This window comes from Ammospiza nelsoni, chromosome 1 (assembly GCF_027579445.1).
Source record: "Ammospiza nelsoni isolate bAmmNel1 chromosome 1, bAmmNel1.pri, whole genome shotgun sequence".
Taxonomy (NCBI): Eukaryota; Metazoa; Chordata; class Aves; order Passeriformes; family Passerellidae; genus Ammospiza; species Ammospiza nelsoni.
In genome coordinates, this window is record NC_080633.1 from 150,124,442 (window position 1) to 150,143,728 (window position 19,287).

The window sequence follows — 19,287 nt, forward strand, 5'->3', positions numbered from 1 at the left end:
AAGTAATATAAAACAAAGAGCACCATTAGGTCATCACATGAACACATGGATCAGCTTTCACTGTGTAAAGCCTCCCTCAAATTGACAGAAATGAGAGTTCAAAAGGGACAAGACTGACATTGGAACAGTTCCTATAACAGGGACAGCCAAACCCTCAACAGTTAGAAACCCCCAGTCTGCTGTGACAATACCCTGGGAAAATACATCAAATCACTGCAGGAACCATGTTTGGAAGATGTCCTGTTACCTCTCTCATGCAATTAAGAACCTGGGAACACAAGGCCACCAGTAAGTGCAAAGCTGCTAAAAAGTAATTTAGCTGTGACTCTTCTTGCCATGGCATGTTGTGAAGAGCTGACAGGAAGAATGGAGATTTTTATCCCACTAAGGATGAGTAAAAGTGCCTAGAACCAGAGAAACCATATTCAGCCCTGGAAGCTCCTAAGCTAATAGTTAGAGGCCTAGAGGAAAACAGAAGTTAGTGCACAAATTTTCCTGTATTATCCCATTGGAATCTGTTCTTAGCCACTGTTACAGTCAGGATATTGGCTGGATGGTCACTGATGTCATGTACTCATGGTTTTGCTTCCTTTAATCTGGAAAAACACCCAACATTTTTCCCTGTGAGGCAGCACACAATCAACACATCTCAGCAATTCAGATTGAGAGCTTGGTTTACTTTCCAAATGGATAAATGTGTGTCATCAAAAACATCAGTAATTTATCCCTTCTGTAGCATGTCCTGATTACAAACAGTGCAAAAGGAAACAATTCCAGCAGCAAATGAAAGACATGGAAGTAAAAATTGCCCTACTAAAGACATTGCTTTTAAGAGACAAAAGTATTTTGAACATCATTGTAAATGTGGTTGATTTTCAAAAGGAAATGGTACCACAGTATCCTGTGATTAAAAGTCTTGTCATAGTTGCCATTGATTTTCCAGCTCTTTACTCTTCTTCCCATCAGGCTCTCACCTCCTCTTTGGAAACTTTAGCATTTGTAAAGTTAAAAGCAATACATAATAATAAAGTAGCAACTAAATTTTCGATATACTTAACATCCCTAATAACACTTTCAAAGGACAGAGAGTACACAGCACCCACAGATACCAAAGTTCCAACAAAGCAGGAATGGATCCTACTCCTTTATCATCACTAAATGAGGAAAAGCTGAATTGCTTCAGCTGCACAATCTTTCAGAGAAGCAGGAGGGAGTAGTAGGGTAAAATTGGTGTTCAAATATTTTGTTCATCTGTGGTCCCATAAGAGCTGGATGCAGGTAAAGAGAGGCCAAAATCCAAATCCCAAATCCCACAAGTGTTCAGTGTCCATACCATGAAGTGTGTTATCTCCACCTCCTACAGAATAGTTGGGGTTTATGTTATTTCATCAGAAAAGCTCCTGGACAAGTGCAGCTTCAGAGCATTTTGGACTCTGGGCAAAGGAAAGAAATTTTCCATATATTTGTGTGCTTATATATCTATATATACATATTTACTATGAAATCTCACTTGCTATCAAGGGGAATTCCTCAAAGTCTCAATTCCTGGCACCTGTATTTCCCAGTGTCAGGGTGGGCTCTCCCTTCACTACCAGCATTTTCCACAAGCTCTAAACTGAACTGCAGTGTAGCAACACTGTGGAGTTTGTGCAGTAAACTTTTAAAATATTTTTAAAGTATCTTTATATTTTACATTAGGGAGGTTTCAAAATCAAAATCTTTCAATCATTACTAATAACTACTATAATTTTTGTCTAAATGTATTTGCAAGGTAACTCACAGAAATCATTGCTATTCAACCTGAATAAGCTCTGCATGTAATTTTGTTGTATTCTTCTGTACTGAAAGATTATTTATAAAGGTAATGCAGACCTGCAAGTGGATCCTGGGAAAAAATCCAAATAAAAGAGAGTTTTTAATACAGGACTATCTTGTTTTATCAAGGTAATTTAATCAGTGCAAACATATCAGACAAAGGAAAAAATAGAGTAGAGTAATTACTCCAGAAAGACTGTGTGTTTATTATAAAAAGGAAATCCTTATTACAAGTATCTGGTACTTGTAATTCCAAATAATTCTAATAGAAGCAAACACTGCAGCTTCCTTTTATTCAAAATAAGTTTAAACACATGGCACTTTCTCTGCAGTATAAATATTAGGGGAATTCTGCCTTAAATTTCAATCTGTCACTTTAGGCAAAACGGCATTCAGCAATTATTCAGAATTCTGCAAACCTGGATAATTAATTAATCAACTCAATGCTATTTTTCTTTAAACACCACTAATGTTTGTGAATTATTTTCTTTATCTTCATAAGGTAAGGATACAAAAAGATACCCCAAAACCGTATTTTAAAAGACAACAGGACAAGGTCTCATGATGGGGAAGCTGGGCCAGACTCTCATGCCCACAGCTCTCTCAGAAATTCACCCTTCAATCTGCAGAGCTCAGCCAAGGGTTGACTGTGCTTTACAAGACACAAATACTCAAACATGCAGCCACATCCCAAATGACTTTAACACAAAGGGCACAGCAGTTAGCAAAGTGTTCCCAGCAGCACATACAACCCTCCTAAGCAAGGAGAAAAGAAAAACTCACCATCACTGAGATCCTGCAGAAGGTTTTCTTGGCAAGAAAAGTCCAGCTTCACTTTAATGTTCACAACAAATGTTGCAATCTTTCCAGGTTTTAGAGGAAACTGGCAGAGGGTGTCTTCTAGATTCCAACTCAAGAAATCTCCATACAGCTTCTCTGTAGCAAAATAAGTAAATATTTCATAAGCATAAGCCCTGCATTAAGGAAGTTTCAGTTTTTAACTGCTGTAGAGAGTACTAACCAATCTGTCATGTCCTGTTTAAAATCTAAAATATTCAGAATTAATGTATTAAAATTAATGTAGCACTAGAAAGATAGAGAAGTTACTGGGTACTGACACTGACCTGGAGTCACACAGATCACAGAGCTCAAAATATGAATTTAAGTGAAGAAGATCTCTACCAGAAAAAAAAAAATGGGCAGCATTAAATATAAACTTTAAATATAGCCTGCAAGGGTTCTAAATGTTCATGTAGTTTGGAATCCTACACAGTTCAGCTCAGGAGGTGTCACATGAATGCACAGCACTTTTCATCAAAATAACCCAAACTTAATCAGCTGAAATTCTGAAACAGCTGTAACACCATTCTTCAGTTATTTACTGAGCAATAGAGAAGGCTAAGAAGGGTACTGGCCTTCATCCTTTCATAAAGTCCTTTCTTAAAGCTGAGAAACAGCTTTTTATAAGACCCAATCATTAAGGATGCCAGACAGGATTAGTTGTTGACAAAAAAAATTTGTTTAATAAATTATTTGCCATTTATCCACTTGATATAGGTGACAAATTAATTGTTAAGTAATTAATATAATTATTAAGTCCTTCCTTATGCCAGAAAATTATACAAGGGGGGGAAAACCCCAGAATTTACTCTTCATCTACACTGAGTCTTCAGTTCTGGCCAGGGTCAACCCACCCCATCCATAAATTCATTCCTGTATGCAAGACAGCCAATGCTAAATACTACAAGAAAGTCAATTGGTACAATAAATAATCATGATGTTTGGCTGGGAGAGCCCTAAAAATATGTTTAGTGATGTATTATAGCAATGTATGTTATCTCCAAGTATATTGGAGAATTCTTCTAAAAGCTGATTTAAACATATTTTGAGCAGAGCTTTGCATAGCAGGGACCACTGAAAGTCACACAGTTCATCTCTACATCCTCCCAGGCTGCTTGGTAAGAGCAAGGTAATTAAAATCTGCTGTGATTTCAGAACCTTTCCAAAACCACGCTCTAAGATCCACATGTGAGGGAACAGGGTGGGCAAACTGCCTCAACTACCACAACCTGGAATAAAGGATCTTTCAAAAGCAGCAATCAGAATTCCAGATTATGTCCAAATCATGATGATTTGTACAGGAACCTTTGGTTTCCCTTTCTAGGAAAAGAAGAAGACAAAGAAAATATTTTTTCCATTAATTTCTACCTAAACAATAAAAGCTTTGCTTGAAAGATACTCTTCTCACAGAGCACCAGATGTTGTCTTGTGTCTTTCCCCAGCAAATCAACAGTACAGATTTCTTTATAAAAAAATAAAGACAAGGTAAAAATAAAAAATCCTACCAACAAATTATTTCCTTAATCTCACTTCCACCTCACCAAATGATTTAGCTGGAACCATATCACCATTCTGGTAATTTGCTTCTATTTTCAAGAAAAAAAGTAAGTTAATAAGTATGGCACTCTCTATCCCCTTTTCCTGTAAAGTAAAATCCAATATGCTCAAGGAGTGTTTTCCCTTAGTGAAAACAAAAGACCTATCCCAAGCAGTGAGCACCAAACTCTTCCCAAAATGTGTTTTCATTAAGTAAGAGATCTGTTTGAAGACATTACAAGTGAAAAGATTTTTCAAGTGAGAACAGCCCTTGCAGATATTTTCTAATTAACACCAGTAATTACAACACAAGATCTAAATGCAGGAGCTAAAAGCTAAGCTGTAGATGTGGAGAAACAGCTAATTTCTATTTATCTGACACTTGGTTATAGTTTAACAATGTTGACATTGTTCAGTAATCAGCATTACAGTGAATTTTACTCTGGCTTCAGACCTCAGTTCAGTGGAAGGCTGAACTGGGGCAAGCCTGCATTCAGCCCTTTCTCAAGCCCAAAATTTGTGTTTAGCAAACAAGTTACAAGCAACTGTTATCAGGAGTTGTAAATAACAACCTGTTTCATTTTATTGGGTGCTAAATCACTAAAATCCTAACAAATATCACATAAAAGCTTACCCAGAAACTAACTGGCTCATTCTAGACCACCCTAACTTTTAACAGATTTTAAAGAAAAAGTCCACACTGATATTTTGCATAGAGAAAAGATAAAGTCTTCTGCCTACACAATTCTTTTCAATCTTAAATCCCCTGGTAAATCTGGCTTTTTGCTATAGTTTATTTTATAAACTCAAAATAGGTATCAGTTCTAAATGCACAGGCATTGCCATTCACACATTTTAACTTCACCTAGACCTGGTGGATAGAAATGAAGCTGCAGGACTTGTTATGTTCTTTCCAATGAGATAACACATTTAGGAAGAAAAAGAAGTTATTGCACAGAAGCAATTGTGTTCAGAGCAGAGTGAGAATATGTGAGAGGAACAACTCTGCAGACACCAAAGGTCAGTGGAGAAGGAGGGGCAGGAGATGCTCCAGGAGCCAGAGCTGAGATTCCCCTGTAGCCCAGGGGAGCCCAGGGAAGGATTCCTCTCCATGAACAGCAGCAGGAACAACATGGGATGAACTGAGAGCAACCCCCAAAGCCCCTCCTGGAAAACCTGGGAAAGAGGGAGTGGTGGGAAGAGGTGTTTTCAAGATATATTTTACTTTCAATATATATTTTATATAAATTTTATATTTTTAATTGATTTTCATATATTTAAATATCTATTTTCAATATATATTTTACACATCTCATTATCCTGTCCAATTTTGTTAGCAATAAAATTAAATTAATATCCCCAAGGTGAGTCTGTTTTGCCTGTTACAAACAATGATCACTGAGTGATGTCTCCTGGTCCTTAACCCATGAGACTTCCATTGTATTTTCTTCTCCCTGGCCATTTGTGGAGGGGAGTGACACAGCAGCTTTGATGGTGTCTGGCATCCAGCCAGGGCCAACCCACCCCAGTAACCCAACTCCAATTTAAAAGAATTTACCAAGTTTTCTTTATCAAAAATGGAAATAGATCTAGTCCTGGATATTCACAGTTCTTCCTGAACCTCAGAGTAGATTTTTCATTTGTGCTCTGGCAGATGTGTTCAAAGGCCATGGGAAGAATGCAGCTGGACAGGTGAACCTGTTTCTCTACATTTAAATTCCTGAGGTCTGTCACTGCTAGGAAAGATGAGTGAGGATTTGGCTTCATCCAGGTTCATTCCATGTGTGTATCTGGGCTCACCACTCGTGCTAAGATTGCCAAGTGGGCTCTTCTCAAGTCTCAAGTCTGAAAACACCAAGGTTATATTTGCCCCTCAGTGGATCAAATAGTTGGTTTATCACAGCATTTGGACTGCACTCCCTTATCTGAGACACAACAAGCCTCTAAAAAAAGCTGACTGCAGCCAAAGGGAAAGCATCCAGCTCTGCACAGGTCATCTTTCCAAAAAAAGGATTAAACTGTCTGACCTGGTGAGGGACAGTGTAAGGTGACACAGAGCTGACCCTGGCAGCAGGGACATGCAATATCCAACCTACAGATGGCCCAGCCTGGCTCAGGGGTGCACTGAGACACTAAAAGCCATGACAGACATGTCTGCTGTGGCAGCATGACAAGTCCCTCTTGCTGATGTGCCTCAGGATCTGTTCTGTAGCACAGAGCTGCTGAAGGACTCAGAACCCTGGGATGTCCTCCATGAACTGCACAGGGGGAGCTGCAAACTCTTATTTATCTGAGGGCCAGAGTGGAAAACCCACAGAGCTGCCCCTGATGGTGACAGAAGAGAGGTAAAGGAAGGCAAGTGTGAAAATCTTACCTCCAGAGGTTTCATTAACATGACACCACCCACAACAATGCCAGAGGAGTTGGATTCCTCAAGGACAGTGACTAGCTATAAATCCAACATCAGTAAAAAAGAGAATGTTTGCCATTTACAGCACTCATCTTTGTGCTAAAAGCTGTGGTTCCAGAAACAGAAAGTAGGGAAATGGGTCAGGCAGGCAGCAGCTGCAAGAGATTCACAACTGCCAAGACAAAAAGAACCAAAGGAAATTGGGTGTAACAAAAGATGACTGAAAGCTCTTTGTGTTTGGCTGGAACTGGCCAAAGCTCCTCATGGGCTCCTGAGCTGACTGGCAAGCTGTGGTCAGGCAAATGAAGGTGACCACCAGCTCTCAAGGACACCTTGAGCACTTTGAACAGGCACATTTCAGTACAGAACAAGTAAGGGAAAACTTCTTAACACACCATGGACACCTGCAGATGCTCTCAACTTGATGTGGAACACCAAGAGTTTGTGTGGCTGTTTGAGATGGTTTAATGCCCAGTCCCCAGGAGTTCCATGCATGTATTCACTGAGCAAAAGGAGCTGCTGACATTACAAACCTTTGGTTCCCTGTTGGCCACCAGAATCCCATCTCACTGGAATGTCAGCCCAGCCTCATCCATTTGTATCAATTTAGGGTCATAACTCAAATGGAAGAGAGCCCATGAGAAAAGGCAAAAGTCCATCCCCAACACAAGAAAGCCCTGTTGGAAAAAGTCCTGAGGGAGCCACTGAGTTGATCACAGAACCTCTGCTGTGATGACTGAGAGAGCTGGGGTTGTTCATCCTGGGGAAGAGAAGGCTCTGGGTGGATCTTAAAGCTCTGTCCAGTGCCTAAAGGAGCTCCACGAGCTCTGGAGATGGACTTTGGACAGAGCATGTAGTGACAGAACAAGGGGGAATGGCTTCAAACTGACAGAGGAAAAGTTTAGCTTAAGCATTGAGAGGAAATTCTTTCCTGTGAGGGTGGTGAGGCCCTGGCACAGGCTGCCCAGAGAAGCTGTGACTGCCCCATACCTGGAAATATTCAAGGCCAGGCTGGATGGGGCTCTGAGCAATCTGGAATAGTGGAACGTGTCCCTGGCCATGGCAGGAGAACTGAAGTCCAAGGTCTCTAAGGTACCTTCCCACCCAAACCATTCAGTGACTGATTCTATGATACTCTCCAACACCTGCACACAATCACATTTGAAATAACATAATTATTGTATGCTTCATGTGGACTATTAGTTCTTCTAATTAGCCTTTTCTAGTGCTTTACAGTGTTGCCACAGCAGTCATTTAAAAAGTCACACTTCAGTTTCTTTTTTTCCTCCAATAACACAGATCATCTCAAGCACACAGTTCCAAATACAGGGGTGCATTTCACTTCTGTGAGACAACGCAAGAAACTGAACATTCTGCTTGACAGGACCCTGGATCAACTTAAGTCCTGCTTTCAAAAGAAGGTTAAGATGATTTCCAGAGGTCCCTGCCCACACAGACATTTCTGATTGCATGATTCTGATGGCACAGTTCTCACACTGTCAGAACAAATATCATTCAGTGCCTCTCAAAATTTACTTCTGTTTTTCTGAGAGAGGGACTTAAGTTGCATTTTTTGAGTATGCATGCTTATAGTTTACTCATCAGAAATTTTCCTTTTTCTGATAGTTATCATGCCTAATAAGATTAAAGACAGTCAGATACACAAAGGGGCTTCATTGCAAACATCTTTGAGAGAGAAAAAAAATACAGGATGAAATAAAATTAAAAGTTTTACTGAACTGAGAGGTGAGTGTATCAACAATTCTCCTTTTCCCCCACCCCCCCCACTGCCTTTAACAAAAGTTGTCATGGAGAGATGGTGGTTTTAAAGTTGGCATGAATCTCTTTTTCAGCATTGTGCACCCATTAACTGTATAATGTTATGTACAAAACTTCTGATTAACATGTGACCCACAGGCCCATATATTCCACTATTTAATACATAAATTTCTCCATTTCACCTGAGTGCTGTATTTGGCTTCTCCATTCCACACATGCAGCCCCTGGCCCAGGAGGAGCATGTTGGAATTTCTGAAATAAGAACTGTACGTCATCATACGTTCCAACTCCTAAACTATTCCTGGTACAAGTCTCAGACCAAAAATCTATTTTGAGATGATTGGCAACTCCTATTCTCTGAGGTTGTGGAGAAGGGGATACTCTGTTATAAAAAATCACAAGCTTGAATACTGAAATGAACAGAAATCACAAGGTATCACACTGCATTTTAATGCTTTGGCACTGACAGAATAAAACCTGCAATAAAATAAGGTATTTCTACTGTCAGTAAAGATTCTGTGCTTGTCACCTGCAGTGCTTCTGTTAACATCATTTTCATAACAATCCCTCAGAGGACAAACCAAAAAAAAAAAAAATACATCACAAAACAAAAGCAGGAGTCACCTATCAGACCACTTTTTAATACTAACATGGACAGAGCAATTCAAGAGAATTAAGTGTACACAGGGGATGTGCTGTATTTCATCCAGAGCTTCAATTATTCTTTTAACTCACAATAGCTTATTTTATTTATTGCCTTGTCTTTTTAAGTCTTCTCTCTGTTTTTTTTCTTACTGCTCACTGAGTAAGATAGAAACAGGCTTATTTGCTTCCACTCCCTCAAGTAGGACAACATTACTGCTAACAGTAATTTATTTAATGAACTAATCAGCATATTTAGACATAAGGAGAAAATAATTTAGACCCAAGATTCTTCCTCATTACAAGTAATTGCCTCAGGATTTTTCCCCAAGTAACACTGAAATTAAATTTAGATTTCCAAAAAGCAGATGACCCTTTAACACAGAGATGGTTCTACAATTTCCTTCATCTTTCTACATTTTCTTACATTCTCTTTCATTTCTATATTTCTACAATAAAATCAAACTTAATTATTTCAGCTCTGTAATGGGAACTACGATATTTATTCTAAACTGACCTAAAAGAAGTAGAAAACAAATAATCTCCCTTTCAACAGAGAAGTCAGGATAAATATTTCCCAATATAAATCAGTATACACACCCTTGGTGTTGACTGTTTTTGCTGTCACCTCCAGTTTCTCCAAAGGTTCTGTTCCAATATTTTCTAATTTAATGATGAGCTGCTGGGCCTCTCCATTGTACAGCTGGACAGACACATTAGTGGAGATTTCATCCCCTGAAGAAGGCTGAAGTGTATGAGCAGACCTAAAAATGTGACAAACAAATTATTATGATGAAAATGGTAAAAACCTGTCCTGATTACTCTATTCACTATTTTTGGAAGACTCAGAAACTATTGCTGAAGATGCTAAATAATATTTTCCATTCCCATTTTTATAATCATTGAGGACCAAAATTAATAATTTATGCATAAGACAAGTAAGATTTCAAGCAATATAAAATACACAGTCTAACTCTGAAAGCTTGTTAAAATGCTGGCAAAAACTGTAAGGAAGGGGAAAGGAAAAAAAAAAAATCAAGAGCATGTTGTTGTATTTGTGGGATTCTGAGACAAAGGGAGGAATGATGAATCTGACTCCATGTTTTTAGAAGGCTAATTTATTATTTTATGATACTACATTATATTAAAGAAGACTAAACTAAGCTATACTAAAGAATACAGAAAGGATACAGACAGAAGGCTAAAAGATAAAGACTCGTGACTCTTTCCAGAGTCTGACACAGCTTGGCTGTGATTGGCCATTAAGGTAAAACAATTCACATGAAGACAATCAATCACCTGTGGGTAAACAATGCCCAAACACATTCCAAAGCAGCAAAACACAGGAGAAGCAACATAATTATTGTTTTCCTTTTTCTCTGAGGCTTCTCAGGTTCCCAGGCAGGAGAGAAATCCTGGGCAAGGGATTTTTCCAGAAAACATGACGGTGACAGCAGGTCACTATAAGGAGCAGGTTCAGTGGACAGTGCAGGGCAGAAACCTCACAGCACTGGATCCAGGGAAAAAATTCCCAGTGTGAAGGGTGGAACAGTGCGTGGAGATGAACTCTTTGGAGCAGGAATGAGGGAAGGAGGCTGCAGAACAAGACAGATGGGCAGAGGTTCCACTCCTGACTGCACTTTCTGTGCTGATGCAGAGCGGTCAGAAGGCATCGAGGATACAAGGACAGAAGTCACTGAGATTAATGACCAATAATTCCACTTCTTTTTGCAGGTATTCCTGCCCTCCTTCCCTTTGATCCTGTCCTTCCTTACCACAAGACAAGCAGCCTCCACAAACAGGAGCAGATTTCAGAATTTCAGAACAGATCTGTGATGAGGACTTCAAGTATTTTTTGATCATTCAGAATGTGCTGTCATGTACTGTTAGCATTTCAGGGCTCTGGAATTTGAGCATGTGGAGTGAAAGGGAAGAAGGAATTTCTTTATTCCCCCTCATATTGAGACAAAGTATCATGGAATTGCATACTAAAAAGGAAAACAAATTGTTTTCAGTTACTGTATAAATGTACATGTACTTATTAGTGATAAATGTACATGTACTTATTAGTGATTCTTCTTCTATATCTTTTTCTCTCTTATTTCTTTTTTTCTTCTGTGATAATTGATCTGAGTTAACAGTCATGCCTGGACTAGATTTTTAAGATATAAACAGTGAATTCTTGGCTTGATACATCCCTCTTTGCCCAAAACCAAAGTTGTGAGCACATAAAACATTGCAAAATTATTTCTGCATATTTCTGTGAAATTCCATGGTTTAAAGCAGTAAAACAAAAACCTCAGGTTTGTATTCTAAAGCAAATAATGCAGATTTAGATTATGTCCTGTTTTACTCAAGCATAGATGATGCACTCAGGTGGAAAAGCTTTTATTCAGCATGTGATTAACACTTAAATACAACCTAATAAAATCATCATTTAATTTAATTTTTCACCTTGGAAGGGAGGTGCTGATCTGCAGCCTTGGCAAAGCTGGAATGACTTCAACAGTGCAGCCATTGGTCTTCACTCCTGGCAGATTGTCCAGAAGACAATCACTGAAGACTCCAAAAACTGAAGTATGATAACCTGAGTTTTAGAATAAAACACCAGTTATGTTGTGAATTGTACTTTTTTCTGGCAGGTCTAAAAGTACCCAAACCACCACCTTCTCTACAGGAAAATCTTCTCAGGACACGTAATATGTACAGGACTATCAAAACCCTTGAAACAACATTTATAAGTACCTGACAATGTACAAACAACAAATGGTCACCTCTGCATCTGTGGCATGTAAAATAAAATAAACTGTAAAGAGCCTCTGATTTCTACAATGCATTAGAAACTTCTGCAGAATTCTTTACAAGATCAACATCACAAGTCATAGCATGGACACCATTTTATACCTGTCACCAAATTCCCTGGGGAACATAAAACATGTCAACCTTCAACACACATTCCCTATTTCCTCAGAAAAATGTTTACAGGAAAGAATCTCAACTACATCCAGAAGGATAAAAGAATCCTAAAGGAAATTATTAATGGAAAAAATATGCATGCATAAACACAAACACCTGCCACGAAAGACTAAAGGAAAATTTGATACATTGACAAACAAAAAGCTGCCAAGTACAGAAATCAACTCCTCTACTTGCAATACATTTTTAGTATGTGGAACTCAAAAGGAGACAACTACAGTACAAATGTTCTGAATGCTTTGATGCTATTTACTGAAATAGTTTCTGAGAAAAAAAATCACATGAAAAATTGTTTTATGAGCAGACACAAAAGCACTTAAGAAGAACTCAGTGAAAACAGTTTCTTCAAGTTCAAAGACATCTTCTTTTAGAGCTTAGCTTTACCAAAATGGTTCTTATCCTGTATCCTAACTTTGCATTCCAGGAAGACATATTTAAAAATGTGATTTGATAAGATGATTCACTCCTACTACATGTTGAATCCATCCTCTCCACATATGCCTCCTTTTCTAGGTCTGCTAGCCTTTTGTAAAAGCTCTTTAATTTCCTTCCTTACTACACACACAGTTTTATTTTGGCTTATTAATGAAATGATATCTTGACTGCAACAGGCCATACAGCCTGGCTAAATTGTTTCCACGGAAGCAAAAATTTCTGTAATCTTACATGAACACGATTAATTAAGGGAAAAAAAAAAAACTGCAAGATTATCTTCTGCATTCTTAAGAAAAAAGTTACAGTAATCCTCCTCAGAAGCTTTCCAAATGAAAGCATTAATAAAGGGGAGCTGGAGTTCATTATTCTCTTCCTCTCACACATGAGATACTCCAAGAATGTGCTTGTTACTGCTGCTGCAGCCAAGTGATTCATCAGGCTGTTTTTAATGAAGCCTGGTGCAGGGAACAGATTCCCTGTGTTCCTGTTTTCTTTTCCTGACTGAGGAGAATTCAGAGTGGTGAACACACACGTGGCAAACAAAGCCATGCAAGGCACAGGGGTGGAAAACTCAGGTTGTTCTGCCAGCAAGGGTGAGTGGAGCCATCCCTTACCATTGACAGTGATCTGCCCTGTGGTCTGGGGAACTCCAACCAGAGTCACAGGATAGAGCCCAGATTCTGCAGGGAGGGAAAGGGCAGCAGGCAGAGACTCAAATTCTACTCCAGTTGTCAAGAGACCCTGAAAAAAGACAATACACAGATAAATCCATTTATGATATACACTTACATTTTTATGCTAGATACTTATATTTTAATCCCATGCTTTACGTCAGCCAAACTTTTATGATTTATTCCAATTTACTCATAGCAGTTATTCTGGGGTTTGAGTTGCACTGACTGCAGCATGCATCCAAAATTACAGCAGGATTTGTATTCAACATGGAAATGTGTTCCAGGAACTGAGATGGGAATGAAAAACTAATAAAAATTTACATCCAAGCACAGTAAAAAAATCACAGATATCATCTGCATGATGCTGTTTTGTACCTATATTTAATTGTACCCGTGACTTTAACTTGAATATTTGATAGATAGTGGAAATCAAACCACTATCTATCAATATTTGATAGTGGAAATCACAGATCTTGCTTAGCTGATTACATACCCAAAATATGTTTTCTAAGAGGAAAAAAAGAAATTGTATTTACAGATAACAGGGCAAGTCGAGCTTAACCATCCAACCTAAATATTTCAGTGAGTTGGAATAATGCATTCATTTTGCTGAACTGATCCTCTCAAGCCTAAATGCCTGCAGTTACTCCCTTAGTGTCAGAGAAATCTTTTAGCATTCTAAATTTAAAACATGGGACAAAATGAGAAATGAAGCAGAAAAAAAAATCATTGAAGAAATTTCTGAGCACAACATTACTGTTCTTACTAGACTGGGGCTTTTCTTTAAGCTTGGTTAATGAATTGAAGATGCTTGAGCATAGAATGTGCTGTTAAAAGTAAACTTGATTTTGGAAAACATATAAATCCAAGTTACCCATTGTTTTTCTATACACATATTTGTTTTTGAGTAAGGATGCTACAAAGACCTCCATCAATAAAAGAAGTAAGCACAACTGGATTAAATCTTAACTCTGTGTGGATGCTTAATGAGAACTGAGAGCCCTGTTAAAGAGGAATGTACTTTTTTGAAGAGAGATTAAAAAACTCACAGTTTGAGCCACAGAAAAACACATAACCTATCCAAAATCTGTAAAATCTCTGTTCTAGCAATTACTTCTTTGTAGACTTGACACTCTTGAGACAACACCTAATTCACCCAAAGCTACTCTGGCTTTGTGGAAAGCTGCATTAGAGAACTCTGTCCTTGAGGCTGCATAAAATTCCATTTCCATTGTACTTGAGTTGTAAATAAATACTCTGTCGCACCCTCATTTCTACTGAATTTTTGTTTTCCTCCCATTTCACATGCAGACTTCAGCTGTCAGAAACCATCCCCAAAAACACAAGTAAAACCTAACTTTGTCTTTCTGTATATTCAGCACCCATTGTATCAGAGCACTGAGATTCTTTGATTCCCACATTAATCCTTCCAGTGGGATTCACCCCACAGAAATGGGATGAACATTCTCTCTTTAACACTCATGTTGCCTCAATTTTCACCACAATTCTGCTGCTTTTGCTTTGGCTGAACCAAACCTTAGAACACAAAAAAAAAGCTGGCCCCATACACTCTCCAGAACTCACTTTTAAAACTGGTACAGAAGGCTTTAAAACTTTATTTTAGTCTCAAAACCATTGATCTATCACTTGGCCTAATATTCAAATACATTTGAATTATTCAGGATTCATCTCAACTAAAAACTTTCATCCAAGGACTTCAAGTCCTGCAAAATCAGTGATTAAAACCCCCCAAACCCTCCAGTGGCTTGTTTACTATCAGCTGTAGCAAATTGACAGAGACCCCTAAATATTCTCTGATATGTAATGCAAACCTTGAAAACAAAGGGATTTTTTAGAGAACAAACACAATTTAAATGCCAAAATACCTGCACTAAGCACACACTGTGCCTGGACTAGAAATTGAAGAGCTTCAAGTGCACTAACACAAAATCAAGAAAGCAGCAGTCGATTCCTCCCCTTTCACAGTTCTACTGTTCAGTAAAACTTCCAAGTTTTGAAAAGTAAAGACATTAAGAAAACATTAAAACTCATAAAAATGGGGGGAAAAGTCAATATAAAAATCAACTAGACTTCAGATTTCCAGACATAAATTGTAATCATGACAATTACCCTTAAAACTTAGGCCACATAAGCGATTTTTAAAGGACAGTCACACATCTTAGAATGTCTGAAAAATGATTTCAAGAGCACAGTTTGCTGAATTGCACAATTCTGCAATATTTGCCCAACATTGCCCTCTGGTGCCTGAAGTTTTGCAGTTTAAGAGCCTAACCAAGGCTGAAGTACTCTCACATCCATTAACTAAAAGATTTCAGCCACACTACCAAAAGTAGGGAAATGTGTTAGATTTCTTTTCCTGAGAGTTATTACATTATTTCAAGTAGTAATATTTAGTAATTATTTAGTCACCACTTGGTAATCATTTCTCTTTCTGACCCTACAGGAACAGATCATCCAAATCCAAGGTTTCCTCCAGGGAATATATGAGTCAGGCGCACAAAAAATTGTTTTCTTTGTATTCTTATAAAACAATTTAAATTGTCTTGGAGAGAATGTATGCATGCTTTTATCACAGCATGGCTTTCAATCACTTCAAATCTCATTTCAGTTTTAGAGGAACAAAACAACTTGCATGTAAATGGCAGCATTTGGGGATGCTGTTAAAATAACAGGAGTATGTAACTGCTTTTTTTAGGCTTTACTTACCAATCCCAAACTGCAATCATTCTTTTTTTAAAGTAACACGACCTTCAAAGTTACTTTCCATGCTGAACATACTTGTGTACCATGTTGTCAAATACTTTACACAAAAACTGTCAAATATTTCTTTTTAAGGAAGTTTTCCCTACTATTTCTAATATGGTTATTTCAGGCAGACCTAGAAAAACACCAAACACAACCATTTTTATTCTTTTCCCCCCTTCACCTTTCTTGACTAAAACATTCTCCACTAAATGTAGTGTAGCAGTAATTAAACATTCTCTCAAGACATCAGAAACAGCAAAAGATGTGAACTCAGGAAAGAGCAGTTCATGGAAACAATTTAAACCATCATAAGCAAAGTTGTGGGACTGATTATACAATCAGATTTATCAAAATTTTAGATTCTCTTTTTAAATATCAACACAGAGCTCTTGACTAATAGCACAATTTTCAATTAAAAAAAAAAAAGGCAATGGCCATTCTTAAAGCATCATTAATTGTAAATTATAATCTTCTCATGGGTTAGGGGGTAGCATTTTTTTGCTTCTTGATATTTATTTATTAAATACAGTTTTCTGTATTTATTAACTATTTATTGATTTCTTGATATTTATTTATTAAATACAGACAGATCTACTGTATGTAGATCTTATAGCTTTCTTGGAACCATGGCTGTATTCTCCACAGTAAGAGCAGAGAAAATGCTTTCCCACAATACACAACATTACCTCAAAATTAATTTCTCAGCTTTTTTTTTTTTTTTTTTTTTTTTTTTTTGCTTTTAATAGGAAACTTGATAAAAATATGAAAAAGAAGATGAAAAAGAAGTTAAAATCTTAGGGAACTTAACATTTTGCACTGGATCTTCATATGTATTTTAGTACTAAATCTCCCCAGATTGTACAGTTTGCTGCTTTAAGTATTTGTCTCAAGATTCTAAACAAATCCACAGGAGATTTCCCAGAATTTTTTGATTGTTTTGGAAGGCCTGAAATGTGAAGATCATTTTTTGCTGCACAGAAAACTGCATTTATGGCAGTAACATCAGAACAAACTGCAAAAGGGCTGGAGGCCATCCCTGAGAGACCTGAACAAGGCTGTACAGAAATCAACATTCCTGGCAGAAAAGGTGAAGTGGTGGCACAAATGTGCAGCTGAACATCCCATCTCCAGGTGAGCTGCACCCCAGCACCAGCATGGCAAAAATATTCTGTCTAATCCATCCCAGCCAGCTCTGGTTAGGCTCATTTTTGTCTCTCATTCTGCTGATTTAAGGTACCTGCTGAGTTTTATTAAAGCATTTGTTCTGATCAGCCCCAAGATCTCTCCTACTTCACTCTATTGCTCACACAATTGTGGGAGCTCATCACTTCCATGCTCCATGATTGAACATTTTCATTTGTCATTTTACAAACACTACTGCACTTTCCATTGGACCAGCCTTCTAACTATATGGACAATATAGAAACAGACAGAAAATGAACACAGAAATGGAGAATAGGTACCTAATTAAAGTCCCAAATCAGGAATATGCATGACAGGAAATTAACAATAAAAACAACAAAAATGGGCCAAGATCCTTGAGAACAATAAAATAAAAATAACAAAAGAAAATCAATTGTTCAGGGTTTATCATCAGAGCAACACTAATCAAAGTCTTGTGTCCACATATCAAGCCTAGAAATTCAATGCCTTTTACTTAAGCACACCTCAATTAACCTGCATGGACTCAGCATTAATACTTCAATTAATGAAAAACTCTGGAAGCCTTTCCATGGGGAATCATTCTCCTTAACAACCTGTGCTCAATGCTAACTTGTTTACCATCACAACAGAAATTCAACAGAGACACAGTAGGAAAAGTACCATAGCAAAAGCTTGGATTTCATGTAACATGAAATGAGTAATTTATCAGAACAACAAATCTAAATTGAGGGAAAGGAGAAAATTAAAAAAAACATAAAGACTCTAGATTTCAGTACAGTTATATATTGGTGAATGATGGAGCCTGGAAAGGACAAAGAAAAATTAAAGCAAGCAATGGAAAACTCAAAGATGACTGGAAACAAGCCTGAATGATCTTGCAAAGGTGAGGTGCTGAGTCAGGCAGGAGGAAAAAAGTCATGGGAAAAACAAGTTGAAACTGCCACTAAATGACAGAAAAGGACACACTTGCTATGAAACTGAGTCAGTGAGAGTAAATAATCTGAAAGCATCTGATAGGTGATGAGAAATCAGACAAGAAAAGAGTATGGGAACGGCAGGCATGGGTACATGTTAATAATAAAACACACCATTTTAAAATATTAACCAGCACTCTGAATTATTAAAATGAAAACAGAGGAGTTTATTCTTATGATGAAGTAATGCCTATTCCCACATTCCAGAAAGTTCACAGATGAGACTGGAAAACCAACAACTTAGGTTGGAAAGAAATTGTAGAGGTCATCTTGTTCAGCCCAGTGCTCAGAGCAGGGGCAGCTTTGGTGGTAGTTTAGGTTTTTCACATCCTGTTCACTGAAGTTTTAAAGATTTCTAAAGATGGAGGTCTCAGGTTCTCTCTGGACAAGCAGTCCCAGTGTATGATCCCCTCCTGCCTGGAAAAAGGGAGTTTTTATCAGGGAGGGAAGTTTCCCAAGGCTGCAGCTCACTCCCTGGCTCTCATCCTCTGGGAAGAGCCCAGCTCTTCTTTTGCTGCACTTTCCCATTTTGGGATTGAGCAGAGCAGTAGGAATCACCCCAATATTCTTCTCCTCTATAGGCTGAACAGATGTCGGTGTTTTTGTCATTTGGGGAGCTCAAAACTGGCTTCAGTTCCAAAGAAATTATCTCTGAAATTCCAAATCAATGGGAACAAGCACTTTCCTCAACTTGCTACAGTCTTGATAAAGATACTAATCTACCAAATCAACCAATTTCTCCAAGTGAGGAGGAGAATTTCTCAAAGCACTGACTAGAGTTGCATTAATCACTTCAAAGATTTGCATCTGGTTGGCAAATTAATTCCTCTTGTGCTTTCCACTGGAACTGGAATTCAGTGGTAATTCCAAGACAGAACTTCACCACAACAACAGTAAAGAGAAGTATTGGTGCTACTACAGTTCATTTGCTCAGGGAATGGATATTGTGTAGATCTACACAAACAACTGCATTCTGAATTCTTGAGTGCATGGAAGCACTCAGAAGGAATTTCCTCATTTAGAAATTTTCCAAGTTTTCTTAATATATAACAACATCATTACTTACACAATACTAATTGGACTGTAAATCAAAATGTTCTTAATCAATGAATTCCCACAGAGACCCTTCTGATGTGCAGCTTTACAACTACTTTTTCTATAAATCCCTAAAAAATTTAAATACTTCTGTGAGGGTGAGAGGAAATGTTGCTGGAGAAAGTGGCATGTTAGCTTCCAAGAATTAATTTTATTGTGCTATAAAACAAAATCTTTGGGC

At 37.9% G+C, this 19,287-nt stretch overlaps 1 protein-coding gene across 2 annotated transcripts in view; it reads right to left on the reverse strand.

Annotated features, from left to right (window-relative positions):
* TRAPPC9 (trafficking protein particle complex subunit 9) overlaps positions 1 to 19,287 on the reverse strand; it is a 450,475-nt gene that overhangs the window by 382,258 nt on the left and 48,930 nt on the right. For both annotated transcript variants that reach the window (XM_059482105.1, XM_059482097.1), the window contains 4 exons: positions 13,048 to 13,174; positions 11,477 to 11,609; positions 9,623 to 9,786; positions 2,599 to 2,751 (listed from right to left, as the gene is read on the reverse strand). In XM_059482105.1, coding sequence (XP_059338088.1) covers positions 2,599 to 2,751; positions 9,623 to 9,786; positions 11,477 to 11,609; positions 13,048 to 13,174 — 577 coding nt within the window. The remainder of the gene's footprint in view (positions 1 to 2,598; positions 2,752 to 9,622; positions 9,787 to 11,476; positions 11,610 to 13,047; positions 13,175 to 19,287) is intronic.